Genomic DNA, 18,804 nt, shown 5'->3' with positions numbered 1-18,804 from the left:
ATTCAGCAAGAACCATAACATGAAAATTTTCACCCAAATAATTAATGTTTTGGATTTTTTTAATATGAAATGCAAGACAACTTCAAGCATAGCTGCTAGCAATGTCCATGACAGACTATTTTTATTTTCATTAGAATAAAAGCCTTTAAAAGTGTGTAGGAAGGTGTTCAAATTTACTGCTAGCATTTCTTTTTAGTAAAATCTGATAGCCTTTTAATTTCTAAAAGTGAATTAATATCATACAATTTGGACTACTGCCATTTTATTTTCTAAGGCAAGCATATTTTTCAACATATTTAAGTCATGACTGAAAAAGAAAATATCCAACTGGTCTCGTCCACAGATTTCCATTAGCTAAGCTAGACCTTGGTTTGTCCTGTCAGCTTCCTAAATGTTATTAAAAGGCCCTTGCAAAATGGGTCTTAAAACTCAATACTTGCGAGAGACTTTGAGGTAGCATCCAACATTCATTCTCCCCTTGCTGAAGTGAGTGACGGAGAGAAAAATCACCCCTTCTCAGAAATACTATCAGTGAAACCCTGACAGTAATTCTCTTTAATGGGCTATCCTACAGTGGACCATACTTTAATGGATGGTATTAGAGTGGCCTTCCTCATATCCCTGATTTACACATGAACGATGCTCTCACAAGCAGCCACACTGTAATTAATGAAGCTATTCAAAAAAGCAGAGAAACTCTTGTAGCAGATCTCTGCAGAATCATGGCATTATTAGAAAGGTGCCTTATTCTTTACTGTCCTGATCCCACCACACCAACAGGAATTTTTCCACTTGCCAGGCAGTACCAACTGAAAATCAGAAGTAACTTCCTAATATCATCTGCATACATGGCCTCAAATTTGAGAAGTATGGAGGATTTTTTTCCATCACTGAAACAATTTGTTAGACACAGAAAGAATGTTAGATGTTTAACAATTATAACCCTGTTAAAACAAAACTGTGCCTATAATGACCAGATTATGCAAATAATTATCAGATTATGCAAAACTGTATTCACAGGATATAATCCTTTGTTTCATCCCACAAGTTCTTCACAGAAGGACAGAAGGCTTAAATTTATGTTTACATTTAATAAGCTGGAAAATAAAAACAGATGAATGCTAATAATGTCACTAACGCAGATCAACAACATCACTTTGGGTATATTTTGAAACATTTCCATACTAAACTGGAAGAAGCTTTAGAAGCTTAATTGTGACTAGTTTGCCTACTTTTTGAAGAATTATATTGTGGTAGACTGGATAGTTCAGGGGATTATTAATGGGACATACAGACTTAAATTCCAAGGTAGCTAGTTTAATCTAGCTCAGGTCAGTACTGAAAACTATTCTGTTGTATTTTTGAAATGAGGAGGTGGTTCTGAAGCACTCCAAGAGGACAGGTTCAATGCACAAAAGTGGCACTAATTTGCACCTCAGGCAGTGCACTTCATCAAAGAGACTGAGGAATTAATGGGGTATAGGTTTGTAAGGTCGGAAAGCATGCAGGATGTTTTCCCATGCCCTTCACTTCCCTTTCTGTGAGATGAGCTGTTGTGTTACAAAGGGGCAGTCCCACTCTGTCCTCAGATTTTTCTAAATCTACTGCACACCCTACAAGAAAAATCTTGAAGGTGCCCTCTGCCACCAAATTTTACTATCCTTTAATGGAACTCAAGAGAGAGGTTAGAAGGTTTCACCTGGAAAAACATCTTAGGAGTGCTATCTGAAGAGAATCTTGATTGATGATGGTTGGCAGCAAATATTTCCCTGAGTGCATAATGGTTTTATTAATAGTTCTGGACTGAGCTGAAGCAAGTAGAAAACAGACCAAGTGAGGGGTGTTTTTTTATGATCTGCCTACTCAGATGCATCTAATCCTCACTAGCATCAGCTCTGTCTTCCTAGCAAGTTTCAGTGTCAATACATTGTCATCAAGTATCCAGAGAGGAAGCATTAAAAAAACACCCACAACTCCGTGTGTGCCAACCATAGCAGCAACATGGCTTCCTGTGTTACTCCTACCTACAGAGCAGAGGGTGGAAAGTCACAAGGATGACAGCACTGCTAGAAATGAGGGATGGTTGTGATGCAGACAGTGCCTACTGTGTATTAACATACTCTACTGTACATGGACACCAGCGCTGATACCGCACTATTGAACAGTCCCAGTCAGAAGTGAATTTAATGGGATTAAGAGATGCCTTGTTCACTGGCCAAGATGGCCTAAGCCTCTCTAGTGTTTGAGGACAGCATCCTTAAAAGGGATTTGGGATCTCACTGTGCTGCTCCCATTCAGTGACCGCCTGAACAGCACGAGACATCCCATCGCTGAGATGCTGTGCACAGATGAATGTAACTGCACTCCAGCAAGCTCTGCACAGAACAAAGGGCAGCAGATGATGAACGAGGACTTGCAGAGCACATATGAGCAGATGTGTCTCGCTGGCGTGGAGATTATGGGGAGCTGAAGCTTTGCCAGTTGCTCTGTTTAGATGTCCATGAAGCACCAGAGTCCAGCCCCCTGTTACAGGGACATAAGGCAGCACAACTTGCATTTCAGGGCCTGTGCCTGTGACATGGACCCAGTTCAGCTCCCAGAGAACAGAGCTCTCTCTTTTACTGAGGGCACTCACCAAAGAGCTACACTGATACTAAATATAACATGAGCCACCAGCCTGAAGGTGAAAAGCCTCTGCCTAATTAATTATTCCTAAGTATCCTCATTAAGCTGTTCTCTGGGTATAGACAGAGTGTGTTTTTTACCTAAACCTGCTTAGTTGTGCCTACGACAATCTGAATTTTTTCTCTGCATATAACCATGACTGAGTGCTTAGGAATAATCAGGAAATCTTAATCAAAATTAACAGGGGTTGGGTAAACTCTTGATGAGAGCAGGATTCTGCAAACATTTGCTAGAATTTCTCAAAGTTCAAAACCACTATGAAAAAAAGGGATAATTATTTCCTACTGAATTTGCATTTGGATTCTGAAACTGTATGCAAGCAGCTAGGTCCCTGAAGGAGCAGATCCCTAAATTGGCCCTGAGAACCAGACAAGTGCAGTGCATACACGACTGAGGCGTGCAGAACAGCACTCCAACACAGAAATCATTACAGACCAGCCAAGATGCATGCAGCTGGTAACTGACTACGTTTCCTGCAGAAGGTGAGCCATTGTAAAAGCCATATGGAACACTGTTCATCAGCAAAGTTCTGACCAAACCCCCTTTTATTGCATTTGTGCAGGCGCAAATTTAGGAATGGGTTTTCACGGATTCTTGTAACTGCTTTGCTCTCGTCTGTGCACACCTGATTTATATGGCCATTTATCCAACCCTCTGCACAGATTAGGTACTTAGGGCTGCAGGTAGCTATTTGGAGCCTACCTGGTACATGTCTTACCTGCCACACACGTAACAAATTCAAATGCACACATTTCAAATCTGAGCATGAATTCAGAGCATCCAAACGTTTAGGGTCATGTGGTAATGCGTAACTTGCCTTGAATCAGAGGCTACTTGAGGCTTCTGAAAATGTCAATCTGGAAAACTACAGCACCATGTAATGCAGCATTTACTAAATTACTGCCTGAATACCTAATTCCGTTTTAAGAAAGACATGAGGGAGGATAATCCTACAATTCTTTAGGAAACATGCTGAGTGAACCTACGAAAAATATTCTATGTTACGCACATCAGTCTATTTACCTGTGACTCATAAAAAGAGCAAAGCACGCAGGAGGGCTTAACCTGAGGAGGGATTATTAGGCCAAGTTCACTGATTAGGAACAGGACTTGGTGTGAAATAGTTAGGCTCACCTCCAAAGCACAGACTAAAATAAACATTTTGAACTCCTATTGATTTTGACAGCAAGGAACTGAAATGGGTGACAGTGTCTCATGTTCTGGAACGCAACAGCAAATTGAAAAATGCTGTAGAGTAGATGGTTGGAGGCTACATAAAGATCTATTATTTAGGTAAGACAGCTGATCAGGACTCATAAGGATAAAGATTAAATAGGAGATAAAGGGTGTGATTTATTCCAAGTATTTGATTACTAGTGTACAGTAAGTAGAGTTACAGACTGTAAGTAAAATGAGCAGACAGGGTAAGGGCAGAACAAAAATTTATGTTCAGCTGTTTTGTTATCATTAATGGTTTTTTTATTAAGAGTATAGATTAGCCAATTTGGTTAAAAGATTGTGTTTCATTTTCTGTCCTATAAACTTGGTTTGATTACTTGAAAAATTAATGAATGCTATGGAAAAGGTTCCAAATTTTAGCTCTTCAGCATTGTACTATTTGTGCAGCTATGCTGCCTCGTCAGCAATGTATGGGTTAGAATGATTACTTATTATTGCATTCTAATTTCCACTGGGCTTTTCTATATTTCATTTTCTGGTGGTAACACAGAATAAACTACTCCTAAAACGTCTTCTTTATTACTCCTGAAATGATTTTGATCTTATCTGCCACATGGCAACTGAGAGTCTGGGTAGTTTATTTTTTAAGAATGTTAGTTTCTGGGTTGCACAGAAATATCAAAGAATGATGTGCATGTATGTAAGGGGTAATGAATAATTACAATGTACACTTAAGGATAATTGCAATTCATACAACTGTGGAGCTACTCCCTTTTTACAAGTGTATAAACAAAAGCAGACTTTGATTAGGTCGTGTGATTGCCTCCTTAAAATCAAATGACTTTATATGCATAAACATACTTCAGGTACTTGGGTTTGCTGTTGGCAGAGGAAGGCAATGAATCCTCCTTAATCAAGGATAAGGAAGCAGGATTGATTCAGACATTTTACCCAAATCAAAATGCAGACTTCAATCTCAATTGGACCCCAGTATGGCCACCACCCTCCTTTGCCTTTCCCTGCTGTGCCTTCTAGGGCAGCCCAGCCAGTGATGGCATGGAAAGTACTCCAGGACCATAAAGGCTCAACATCCCTCCAGCTCAGTGGTGCAGATTTTCATGGTTTTTCCCCCTTAATCTGCATTTAGCCATTAAATCATTGGAGGGAATACACAAAAATAATATAAATTAATTTCATAGCAGATTAAGCCTATGAGGCTGTTGAGTGTTCAAACATTACAGAATGGATCTGCAAGAAGAAAGGACAAAACAACCCAAACCAAAAGAAAAGAAAACAGACAAACAAACAAACCACACAACATGGAAAAACAACAAAAACAAACCAAGCAAACAAAAACAGACAGGAAAAGGATCTAATGAAGACTAACGGCTAACTGGAAGTGAGGTTTCAGAGATGGTGTAGATATGCCAGTGAGCATAAGACCATGAACTCTAATCAACACTTTTCTGTAGGATTAGACAAAATACAATCAAACATTTGTCCCAAAAAAGAGCACAGGTTTGCTGTGCTCTAAGAAATAGATAGCTCATCTATGGAAATAACCTGCTGATCATTAAGAAAGTGTCCAACAGTTCTGCAACAATCAGACTTCAAGAGCCATCAAGGGTGACAGTAAATGAGAAAATTATAGCACAATCTGAATGTAGTTCCCATCTGTGAGCTCTTCTCTACCCACTCATATACCAAGGACTCACAGAAATACCAGGGAACACTTTTGGGAAACGACTCTGGGGCAGGCAGCCCCACACCCCTACTCCAGGATCTAGGACCATTTCTCCCACCTCTGAGGATTTCAGGGAACATAACTAGAGATGAGGCAAACCCCTTGACTCTGCATCAGGACTGTGCACCACTCATCAGGATCCCTCTCTGTTAGTGAGCCTTCTCCCCCAGGGAACGAGGAAATTGTACAACAAGTTGCTACCCTGCTCCCCTAAATTGTCACCCCCTCTACACCATCCCCCTCCAAGTGGGAGAAGGCAGGTAATTCATAGAACTGTATGCATCTGGGACTAAAATGCTTCACTATCCAGAATTTTTCAGCCTCCACACTGTCATTTGTCCTAAGCCGTCACGCTACAAAACAAAACCGTCAATACCACTTCAATAAAAGTGTTTAAAAGGACATTTCAATTATAGAAGTCTGGTGAAATCCTTCTGCTTGCCTAGGAAAGAACAATTCTTTGCAAAAATGGCAGAATTGATAAAGATTTTATTTGTTAAATTTTGATATATTCTGGCGACTGCTGAGCTATTTTTATACCTTAGCAAGAAACATCTCTTTATTGACAACTGTATTCATTATCTGATATAACACCAGTCTTTTACTTTGGTTTTCCTCATGAATCTCTGTGGATATATTTTTTTGAGGATAACCTAGTGCATTAACACAGTTTATAACAGTAAAATATTTATTGTTTCTAAAGCACAATGTGGTTTTCAGAAAAAATGAAGGCTATAAGGTGATAGCTGCACTAAAGTTAACAGCAATTCACTAGGTTTTTAAGGCCAAGAGTATCTTTTCATTATGAGTTTCTGGAATAACTAGTATGATGGGATTTTGGTGCATAATAAGGACTCCTTGAAAGCTATTCCTGTTTAAAAAAAAAAGTGTTCAAGATTTCAAGGCTTCTGCTCTTGATTTCAAGGCTTCTACTCTTGATTTCTTTTCCATTAGAAACCTAGTGGCACAATCCCTTTTGCCTACTTGCTTTGCAACAGGGTCAGCCTGCTGGCGTAACCAGAGCCACTTTCACTCCAGCAAGTACAGATGGGAGCAGAGACATGACTAAAACCTAATATTTGCTAATAGCAAACAATATGTCTTAAACAAAGCGCTTTGTCAGGTCCCATAAAGGCACAATATATTCTGAACTCTGCTTCCAAAGACAATATGATTAAACATGTACCATCGCAATGCAATGACCCAGAATTTTTATTGGTAGTAGTTAGGCCTTAAAATTAATTTATAATACTGTACTCCTTTTTATGGCTGTTTTTTGCAGACTGTAGTGAGCTATCTGTTTTAAAAGGGAAATACATGATGGACTAGGTATTTGATTGAGAACTAGAGCTGGCTGACATTAGGAATACCTTTAATATGATGAAGAACCACATAAAGTAATAATAAGGGCTATGAACAGTTTGATTTGGCTTATCTGATGTGATCCAATTTTCTGATTCTGGTTTATTCTAGCACTTTTGCATTTTTGTGGTATTTTTATAAGAGGATGCTCATGTGAAACATAGAAACGACTGTGGCTTAGGGGAACACTGCAAATGCAAATCTGCTTTTAGTACCAATAATTTGCAAAATTTTTTCTGAGGATAGAAACTATAATCTGTCCATAGAAATTTCAATTTTCTGTAAAGGTGTGCAGTGCCTTTTCATAAAGCTGTATTTTTGTAAGTCATTAAATTGGTTCTTAGTAACCTCATACTCATTTTCAATTGAACAATTATTAAACTATAAAACAAAATTGCACAATTCCTAAAACTGTAGTCTGGAGTTTTACAGTCTGCTATAAAGTGCTGCATTATTATAATACACCAAAGATGCTCAGACTATTACAACTTTCTTTTTTTTAAATGAACCATAAAAAATTTTATCATTGATGAAATAATTCTAAAGTATTGTGCTCTTCAACAGTATACAAGCACAGTATTTTGGTCTCATGAAAAGCATGCTAATCAAAAAACCACAATTTAAACTGTAATTCTAATATGCAACATAAACCATGTCACTTTCTTTCAGTAATAGGAGTTTATTACACCCAACTTCAAACATTAAAAATCAGAGTATTGATCATTAAATATAAGGTCCAGTCTTACAGAGAGATCTTCATGCCAAAGAGACTGAGTGTTAAGCAGTGTAATAACTGGTGATAACATCAGAGATGTGATGACTTTCCTGTTGTGAAGTTTTAGCCTGTATTTCACTCCACAAATCACGACTGATCTTGTAAGGGGGCCTGATGTTCAACTCAGAAGTTCAACCAAGCCTGGTAAATGAGAACAATTTTCTCCTGACTACTGATGGCTGATGTGTCATAGCAACACTGACAGTGATATGATGCATCTGCACTATCGGGTTTGATCCTTGGCTACATCCTCACACTGTTCCTCGCTGTTCAAAAGAGAGGCAAAGGACTCCCTGTACTTAGAAATTAATCAGCTGTATGAATCACGTCTATAACTTCAGCAGGATTTCAACAAGCTTGAAAACAACCTGTCTTGTGTGGGGCTGAAATTCTTTGGCAAAGACGGTGAAGAGCCCAAGCGCATCCTTGCTCCAAGTGGGAACACCAACGCAACCATACCATGAATACACACACGTGTATGTGCACATTCCCTGCAAACCAGCCTGTGCCACTGGGATCTGCTGTTTGCACAGCAAAGCAGCTGGGTGGGGGCTACCTTCCTGCCTCAGAACACCAAGATTTCCACACAGACTGAAAACCCCAACATGTCTCTCACTCGTGGTCCCGTCACCTTCCCTGGATCTTGCACACATGCAAGAGTTGTGCAGTTAATGACTGCAGTCTCAAGGAATTGTATGTCCATACTTTTTGAGGACCCACTCCAGCATGGTGGTGAAGAAAACAAGGATTAACCTCCTGAAACCAATGTCAATGAAATCAACAGTCAAAACAGTATTTGTTGTGGCAAAACAGAATTTCGTTTCGTGCTCCCCAAATTATAAGATTAAAGATGAAACTTTAAGTTAACCCTGGCCATGAGATTTTAATCTGTACACACAAAGCACTCAAGACTTCTTTAGGTAAAAGGGAATTGCCACTAAGGCAAATTAAAAACATTGCTTTTTCAGGCAGAGAAACTGCCAATAGGTGCTCTCTAAATCACTTGTACCAGCAGGCTGATCCCATTATGTCAGCTAATCCTGGAAATACAGGAGGTAGATTTAAATCTTTTCATACAAAACATTAAGTCTATTTTTTTTTCTTTTCTTTTGGTTGTGGCACAGCATTGAGAATTTTATATTGCTGTCCATCTTTTGCCCCAGGCTGTATCTTTCTGTGTAGTTGCAAGGCCCAGAGGAAGAGGTCCAAGCATGACTTTTCCAAGGGACAGAGCAGGCAGGGCATTTGAAAGAAAATGCTTCTTTATCACAAACAGTAAAAGTTTACAGGCTGTGTGAAGGGATGGGGAAAAGAAGGTGCCAGGTGTATGGGTGAGTTAATATTGGTGCTCAGGGGATAAAACAAGTTCCCTTTGTCTCTACCCCAGAGCTCCTTCTCAGCAGTTGTGCCATTCCCTCACCTACACACTGCCTGTGCTTCCAGCTTATGTTCACCCACCGCCCAATTACCAGTCCATGGAGATCCATACCTGCTGTGTCCTGATCCTCAGAATGCTACACTGGAGCTTTTAACCCTCTCCAAACATCTACGTAATGCTTTAGAATAATGATATTTAGCACATGGAAAGCAACATTAAGCAGTTATAGAGGGTACTTAAACCACCAGATTAGCAGCTCCCTGCACAGTGCTGGAGGTCTGCACAGACAGATCTACATGGGAAAACAGATTCATTTTCAGCCGGAGTCACGTTTAAATCCTGCTCTCCTCAGAGTACTGTGAGCCCTCTCTCCTGGTTTTGTCCTAAGATTCACCATTATAAATATTTTTTTAAATCACAAGTATCATGTGTATTTTGTGGAAGAATGCAATATGACCGACATGTGCTATAAGCACTCACTAATCTTACATGCAAATAGAAAGAATTGACCTATTTAAGGATCTAGATTTCTCTATTCCCATGTTCCCCACAAAATGTTTGATACTTTCAATTTCTGTCTCACGGTTTTTAAATTCTGCTGCTGAGAGCACAACAAACTTTTACATACTGGACTTGTCTTTAGTCCAAAGGACCATGCAGCTCAATTACATGTGTCCACTGCTTTATTCTTCAAAAGCACAAAACCCCTAAATTCTCTTTGAACGCTGAAAATTCAAAGCAACAGCAAGACATAATAAATACAGGAAAACAAAGTATAGAGCTAGCTAACAAGATTTTGATGCATCCATTTACTTAAATGTCTTTAACCATCTTGACTTCTACGATTTTTGTCTTTTGCAAACCATCCTTTAAAATATTACAGAAAACCCAGTGTCAAACTCTTAGTTTTTTATTTATCTCTGCGATGACCCAGGAACAACTGGTCTAATCTAGTCTTATCCATCGCTTGAGGTTCACTGCATTATCATCCTTCAGGTCTATCCATCCCTCCCAAATGCAAAAGCAGCCTTTTTTTTGAAGAATACATGGTGTGAGTACACATCCAAACTCATTCTTTCGTCCCTTTCAAATAATCCAACATGATGGTTCAGGCAGTGCGGATAGAACATGAGACTGAAAGACCAGAACCCTTTTTTGACTGGCATACTGAATGCAAGTTATGACTGAAAATGAAAGATTAACATCTCTGTCAGTTAAACAGGAAACACTGGAGTGAAGCTACCAGGAAAAAAGGTACAGTTGGCAATCACTTAATAAAATCTGCCTGCATAAGGTACATGCTGTTGGCATTCATCTTCCCTTTGTTCACAATATTTGATGTTATTTTTAAGTGGTGCTGAGGATCCTTTGCAGGATGTCAAGCACCTCAAATATACTTAAATTTAACATTTTGTGTAAAACTAACTACTATTTACTCTCTGTGTTTAGCAAACTTTGTTAGCAGTCAGGTTTGTAAAAAGAGTTTAGAGGATTCTTGACAAAATTAAGCATCTTCCTGGCAAAGATGGAATGCTGATTTATTGAGGGACAGAAAAAAAGAGTATATTACACAATCAGTGCATATGTAAACATAAGGAAAACATATATCAAAAATAAACATTTTGCTGTATCAATTTGAAATAAGAAAATACCCCATAATATGAGAAATGAAAATTCTCATAGCAATGGTAAGTTGAAGTGAAGAACAACTTCTAAACAAAATCACTACAACAAACATTATTTTAAAGTCCAAATCTTCAACAGGTTTTTGAGATAAATACTGAGCACACGTAAACAAAGAGTATCTCATATTTTCTTTAAGCATTCACCACCTTTCCAATTCCCAGCTTTGCTTGTGCAGAGGAATATGGCACAGCAACAAAACCATCAGTGCACTCTTGCTCTTATATGACCATTTTGAACAAGTCAGGAAGAGATGTATCAAAAATTGCTCAGTCAGTGACGCTCTTGGCGGATTAGTGCCCTGTATTTTACAGCCCCTGGAGGTTGGGGTTTGCTCATTTCTATGGCATATTATACTAATCAATCACTTCCTGCTCTTTCTTCCTGCATTGTATTTTTAAACCCACTAACTAGAATATGCAGCCCTGTTGCATCTCAATGACCATTTCCTTAGCCCCTCTCTGCCACTGTCTTTTTGTGCTGAGACTGATGCTTGTAATTTGACTTTTCACAGCGTTTAGGCTATACTGCCTTTTACAAACCTTTCAGCTCAGCTGCTAAGCATATAAAAAAGCTTTTGGCTGCACTAGTTCATGTTTTGAAAATACTACAAAGGCATATTTTCATGGGAGGAGAGACTTGGAATGAATACCCTTCTACAAGTGCAATATGAAAACCAGTTCTTTTATAAAATTTGCATTAGGGTTTAAGTGTCACATGCAAAGTGGCACCATACTGTCCAAAAAACATAGGTTTCTTTTTTAAAAATTGTGGGCTTGTTCTGGCTCTGTTCATAAACTACTTTTTGAAAAATGCTTTAAAATATTAGAGCTTTGTTCTTTGCGTTTCAGTTCTGAGAGAAGGAAGCAGTAAGCATAGAATATTGTACTTCACAGGAATAAAACTGCTTGATTTACATAACTTCAGTGACCTTTTAGTGCAGACCTTATCTATAGTTTCTACCAAACAGCAGAGATCATTTATTTAAAGGAACCTCTTTTCCCTACAGACCTTTACTTCTTGTGCCAAATACATCAGGAGGGTACACTTGAAGTCATAGCAGAGTTTTAAACCACAGCTGATAAACTCATGTGGGATGTGACTTCAAAATGCCAGAGTAACAGGAGCAAGGACAGAGAAGAATTTAAGTCATTTTCAAAATACAGGAACATCTATTCAGGCTTAAGGAGCATTTGGAAATTGAAGTGAATCCAATGGGATTTGTGGTCACTTGCCATTTCTTCAGTTCTCTATTTATTTTGTGTACTTTGGTAGCATCTGGAGGCCTTACTCTACAGGGGGCTGTACAAACACTGAAGGAAAATGTGATCTCTCCCATAATACAAGTTTTTAATATAACATGAAGTGACTCAATAATATCCCATCAAGGTCTTTTTCTAAATGCAAGAGATTCCAAGTTTCGTGTTAAAAAGGCTGCGTTTCTTTCAGCATATTCTATTGGTTAAATGACTATTGCAAATAGCAATATATGCCTCCAACTGTCTCTCTTACCAATAACTTACAAAGCTTAAATAATAGTGAATCCACAGGTATGAAAAACAGAATTAAAAAAAACCAGAAGGACCTAAACTCAGCACCATGTATCATTAACCCCCTATACTTTGTGACTTTGTAATGTCCCTAATGTTGATTCAGATACAATTTTCCAATGCAAAATAAATGCAGGAACTGGAAAAGGATGAAGGAGAGAGAGTAGAGCAGGAAAAATTAAGAAGCAAAACATATCTCTGAGAAATAAAAAGTTTCTAGTTCAGTGCACATGGAAACTTTGATACAGTTTAAGACAAAGAAAAAAAAAAAGAATTTTTTTATAGGGAAGTAAAAAATCAATGCTTTAACAGTGGAAAGTCAGAAATCCAGAAAAATTTTTCTTGGTATCAGCTGAGACCTTGAAGTTTGGACACTTACATTTGTGTCACATAGCAATTTTCCTTCTGGAAAGACAAAAATAAACAGGACAAGCTGATCTATCCCTGCCTGACCTAATTTTGCGTTTAAACCACCAGGAATTTTTATAGCTTGATTCTAATCTGGCCTAAGGTTGTTTTCATTTTACATTTCCTGCTACCTCTTTCCTGCCTTGATTTTGCTGTTGTCTCCTGCCCAAGTCCTTCAATCTTTCAAAGAGCTGCAAAAACTGTCTTCAGCAAGTGATGTGCCTCTAAATCCAAAATCAATGATCCCCTATCAATAGCCTAATTTAAGTGTCAAAGAAAATCGCTACAGCCACTGGCCAAAATCACATCATGACCTTGACCCCAGTTCTAAAAAGTGCCTGATTCAAAATAGTTTTATCTTTGCCCAGCTTCTTCACCATGTAGTTTGTAGCACCACATGTTCTCTAATATCCAGACCTACTCAGCCAAAAAACCTTCTTGAGTTTAATGCCAATAACGTAAGAAAGAAGGCAGCAGGACATGCTAGCTCACATTAAGGGTTCCCTCTGTATTTGGATTACTCAGGGGATTAAATTAATCTGACATATCCTGGCAGGATGTGGAGAGTGCCACATTCATATTCAAACCTGTGATGAGAAATTAAATACCATCCCCTGTTTCTGAGTCAGCAACTGGCAGTAAAGTCCACTTTGAGATAAGCAAATTTCTGATTTAAAATAAGAGTGTCTGATATCTCACGATATATGCAGCTTTTAACCATGGGAATAAACAGATATTCCAATTTAGGCAGGCATCTACTTAGGCAGTGGGAGACTACTCTACAGGTATCTATGAAAAACTTTCATTTTTGCACAACAACAACTACAAAACTCTCTTACCTGCAGGTTTGCACATGCTGGTGAATCATTGTGGGAGGGTATTTCATTGTTGGTGGTCTCTGACCCTGTGTTTTTGAGTCTGGAAGCTGTCGTAGTTGTGGCTGTAGTGGTCTGTACTGGTAAGATTGGCTGCCAGACATTCACATCAGTGCCATTGCCAAAGGCCTGAATTGCATTTTCTGTGAAAATAAATTACAGGCAATTTTCTATTTCTAAAAAAAAAAGGCAAAAAGCAGAACTGAGTTGTTTTTTATTACCATTATAATAATTATTACATTTAAAATATGTATTTAAAGAAACTCAATTTTATGCTGAAAAATGTGTTTTATGTTTGAACTGATTAGAAACGTGAACTGAAAATCTGGGGTCACGTAATTCTTTGGTGCAGCCTCTTCTTTGTAACATTTCCAGTAATTCTTGACTGAAGCTTTAGGACTTACCATAATCATATTTGTTACCATCCAAAGGACTCAAAAATTTACTTTCAAGATTTAAAATACAGTTTGAATGTCACGTCCTAATTCAGGCAGGTAATGTTATATAGCAAACTAAAAACAGAGAACAGGATAAATATTTATTTCTACAGCTTGGTGTAATAAAACTAATATGCCTATAACTACAAAATAGTTTAACTGAGGCAATCTTTTCCTTACCATTTTCAATCAAAATCTGCATAATTGGGTGAGGGAAACATGGTTAAACTAAAACTTCAGAATATAAAAGTTAAAAAGCTTATCACAGTTTCACAGGATTAAAGAGTGTGTTTACAGCAAGAGTAAATTGGTTGGAGTTTTTTATAAACAAATAGAAAAACAGTTCTTAATCAGGTCTTTGGGGATTCACAAGGATTTGGGGATTTCTTATTTCAAATTCTTTGTACAAGAAATCAAACAATTTCACTGGGGACTAACATGCGGAAGTTATTAACACTTCTTCTCAGTGGCATTCCTTCCCTTATAAAATAATTTACATGTAATTTTCTTCTGAAAAAGATGTATTTTCTTCTGGTATTAGTTCTTAGAACTCCAGCATGCAAAGAGAAGAACTTGTAAAAAGCACTAGAATGAGCTGCATTAATGGAGACAAAGGGGGAAGACGGATATGATAAGTTTTCTTGTGTTTCCCTGAAAAAGGCAATATAAAAAGCAGTTATTTCCTAAATTCACAGTAACTCTTTGTTTCCACTGTTGCAAGAAGGGTCACAGAAATACCTGCAATCCTTCCAGTTTTCAAAGCAACAACTGGCCTTTGAAATTAGTCTTCTTCAATTATTTCATACAATCACACTCGATGATCCTTATGAGTCTCTTCCAACTTGAGATATTCTATGACAGAATCACAGAATTGTTTGGGTTGAAGGGACCTTTCAAGGTCCTCTCGTCCAACCGCCCTGTAATGAGCAACTTCAACTTGATCATTATTGTAAATGCCCCAAATAACAGGTTCATTTTCCTTTTTGTAGGGGAAATATACTTTAGTAAAACAGACCAGCAAGAAATTCCTAGTTTCTTCCCATCATAGAAAAAGAAGTTTTTGTGTTGTTTAAACGAAGTGGGAAGGATTTTAATGACATTTTCTCCAGGCAGTGGAAGGCCCACTAATGAAAATAAAATTTTCTAAAAATTGCCCTTCTTTGTGAAAGACAAAGCTTCATATAAAATCCAGAAACAACTTTAATTTCTTCCTGAAGAAGACATATCTTGCAGCTTGGATGACATAATTTGTCTCACAGTAACCTCCAATGTCTTTGATTTGTCTTCATTAATGCTTTTGTACTGATGGCAAAAGAAAGGACAAGGAATCGCTCTGTCTTTATGTTCTAAAAGGAACCTGTAACACTCTAGAAATGATTACATTCACAAATGAATAAAATCTGAGGTACTGCAATAGATATAAATGGCAACCACCATTAGGCTTGAAGAAGGTCTGATGGCATATTGTTAAATTTTACCCCTTGTAGTTTTGAACTCTTTTCTCTTTTTCTTTTGTTAAATGATCTTGCGTAATTGATTTGTTCTTCCAAAGCTTAACAAATAGTGTATCACAGAGCAACTCAGGTTTTTGTGCACAAAACTCCCTGTGTCTTCACTACAATGCTGCCTCTTGAGAATCTACCAATGGGGATTTTCAGAATCTCTACTAAAATACTGAACACTGTATTAGCATCAGCTCAAGTTTGTAGGGCTGGATGGGCCAGTCTGGATCACTGAGTTAATTTACTGTTTTTGAGAAAAGCAGTGATGTCTGCTTCTTTGCATAAGCTGATGAAATATGACTTTTAAAACCACTTTTAACCTCAAAACTCCCGCTGGAAGCCTATTTCTTAACTTTAGTCTGATGGTTAAAAATTTTTCAATTTTGAGCCTAAATATGTATGGTCAATATCTGCATTTTTGATCTTATGCCAACGCTGTCCTGCAGGTGAAGCAATCCCTTCCCCTCCCTGGGCTTGCCCCTCTAATGCAATTTCAGAGGACAATCACGTATCCTTTCAACTTCTGTTCTGCTAGACTAGGGAAGCCAAGCTCTTTCGGTCTCCTCATCTATCTGAAATTAAAACTCTGATGCACACTCCACATCATCCAATTATGCTGCTCCAGGCAGACAGGAAATTTGAAAAGAAAACCTGCCAAAATTGACTCCACTGAGCCATTCTGAAATTTATAATAGTCCCTAATTTGGAAGTGAGTCCGACAGGAAAAAAAAATCAATAATTTAACAAAATCTTTACAATAGTTACTATCCAAGCTTGTGTTAAAACCAGGCATCTGAGATCAAATATCCTAAAAAAAAGGAAGTTGGCTGTAAATTGCAAGCACAATCAAATTTATACTTACTTATGGCAAATCCTTCATATCCTAAACTACATGTCTTTTTTATATAAAGTTCTTAAATTATACAGAAACCCCTCAGGTGTTGCAATTTCGTGATAAAGATGCTGCCTGACTGTTAGGTCCAAATATGACCTGTGAGGTAAACGTATTTCAGTACCAAACAACTTTGGATTTTGATTTTTTTTCCGAGAGCTTCTCATGTTTGCCATCTTGGCCATAAACCACAGTATCAGGCACACTTGCTCGTTCTTTTAATTTTTACACCTACAACAGAACCACACTCAACAAAGTGCAAAGTGATGGCCTTGATGTATCATAACACACTTAAGCAGTAAAGGAATTATAGAAAACATCCTGAAACACATTAAAAGGCATCTAATTTTCTACTCACTAAGGCATATGTTGTCCTTGAAGAAATTCAGAAATTTCCGGCATTCTTCTATGTCGTTGCCGCTGTTGCTGCAGTCGCACCACGGGGCCACGCTGAGGCTGCTGGAGTCGATGTAGTTTGGTGTCATCACGGTGCCTGTCAACAGAGTGAAGCACAGCACTGTGAGCCACCTTTGCACTGGAACATTCCTTCCACCCTAAGATGGCACACAGCCCTTGTTAAGTCATGTATTCGGGGCTGGATTCACAACACAGACCCACAGCAGGGCTCTGACCTCCAGATTTAACAGTTCCTGGCTGCTCTCACCCTCTGACACCCAGCCCTGTGCCATATTTCACACCCTCTGTGGTCTGAATGCAATCACTTTAGGGACTGTAACATGAATCACACATTAAAGACACGTTTCTTCCCTCCAAAAAGGATTCCCACAGAGAGCTGCATCAGCAGAACTGACAGGTAGAAAACCGTGGCAGAAGGGAGGGAGGGGTTGGGAGAGGGTGAGCACCTCTTTAAAGGGCTTTGCTGCCAGATCAAACACACGTGGACTGTATCCTTAAAGCTGCACTTAAAACTCGGATTTTCCTTCCTCGCTTGTGTTTTTTCTGGTTTTAATTCTAGCTGAAAATAAATGGCAGAGACCAGGTACCCAGACCTGTGCTTCCTCCTCAAGTCTGCAGCCAGACTGAAAAACCGTTTCTGAAATGCATGATTGAGGAGAATGCTGGTCATGCTGAGGGGAGCCCTACTATGTCTTGGAGCATGGTTAACCCCAGGGTGCTCATGAGGGACCTGCCAGCAGCCTGGGTTATGGTGATGAACAGAACAAAAACCAGCAAGCATGAAAAGGTACAGCAGATTCTCTGCAGGTAATAAATTACTATTAATCCTGATATCTCACTACTTCTTCAGTACAGTGATTATTTCCTAAACATTGTCAACAGCTTTCCAACCACAGGGTGATTTTAACTGCTACAAATTCTTGGGTAAATATTCTCCCATTTATATGTCAACTCAAGGCAACCAAGAATGAAATTAAACCAAAGAAGGCATTTTGTGTCCTAAAAGATGTACAGCAACTGTGCATTTCTCATCTGGATCAGGAAACTGTTGTATGATGAGCATTTGCTCAAGCCAGCAATCTCACTGAAGGCATCACCCCAGCAGGTCAGATATTTCAAACTTTCCACAGGATTGAGAAGTTTGAAACTTTATTTTATTTGTCTGACCAAAAGGGAAAAATTAAATAAAAACGGGAAGATATTCCAGACCTGAACAGCTGCCAGCTGCTTCAGGGAACATGTTCCTCACTTGATAATCTGCAATTCTAGGACAGGTCATATATCTTGAGGAAATGTGATCACATCTCCTCAAAACTGACATCAAAGTAGTCATTAAGAAGATGGAAGAGATGAAGGACAAATGTTAGAGACCCAAAGTGTACACTAGGAGAGAAAATTTGGCGCATAGGTCTGGGGTCCAAGAATCTGCAATAACAGACGGGAAGGGGCTATCAAACTCCAAGCTAAAAAAGAAACATTAGAAATAACACAAATAACAGAGTGACGTCTAATAGCCTTTCTGTCACCAGGCAGTGCTGGGAAATGAACAAATCAACATGCAAACTGCTTCATATGTGACGTGGGAGACAAAGGAAAATAGGCACTACGGCTGGCCTGAGAAAGACAGAAATGGATGTGAAAATGAATGTGGTCCCATTGTGAAATTCCCAAAAAGCTTCTTTTGTCTTGTTTTGGGGTGTTCTTAAATTTTACTATAATCCCATACTTTTGTCTACTTGCAGCATTTAACAGATAGCTGGACTAATACTTGCTCAAATTCTACATGAGATTAGTACATGAGTAAACAGCATGGTTCAAATTTCATTAAATGGAGGTACAGAATTTAGTAAAATAGGGAAATATAATTTGCATTATTAATGAAAACTGGGCAGTAGATAAATAAGAAGAGGAATGATA

At 38.4% G+C, this 18,804-nt stretch overlaps 1 protein-coding gene across 1 annotated transcript in view; it reads right to left on the bottom strand.

Annotated features, from left to right (window-relative positions):
* Positions 1-18,804, bottom strand: part of GFRA1 (GDNF family receptor alpha 1) — a 137,403-nt gene that overhangs the window by 16,248 nt on the left and 102,351 nt on the right. Inside the window, 2 exon segments of the mRNA XM_010408555.4 lie at positions 13,604-13,782; positions 16,829-16,963. Of these exon segments, the coding sequence (XP_010406857.2) occupies positions 13,604-13,782; positions 16,829-16,963 (314 nt within the window).

This window comes from Corvus cornix, chromosome 6, assembly GCF_000738735.6.
Source record: "Corvus cornix cornix isolate S_Up_H32 chromosome 6, ASM73873v5, whole genome shotgun sequence".
NCBI lineage: Eukaryota > Metazoa > Chordata > Aves > Passeriformes > Corvidae > Corvus > Corvus cornix.
Note: the sequence above shows the minus strand (reverse complement) of the source record. Positions and strands in the feature narration are given on the sequence as shown.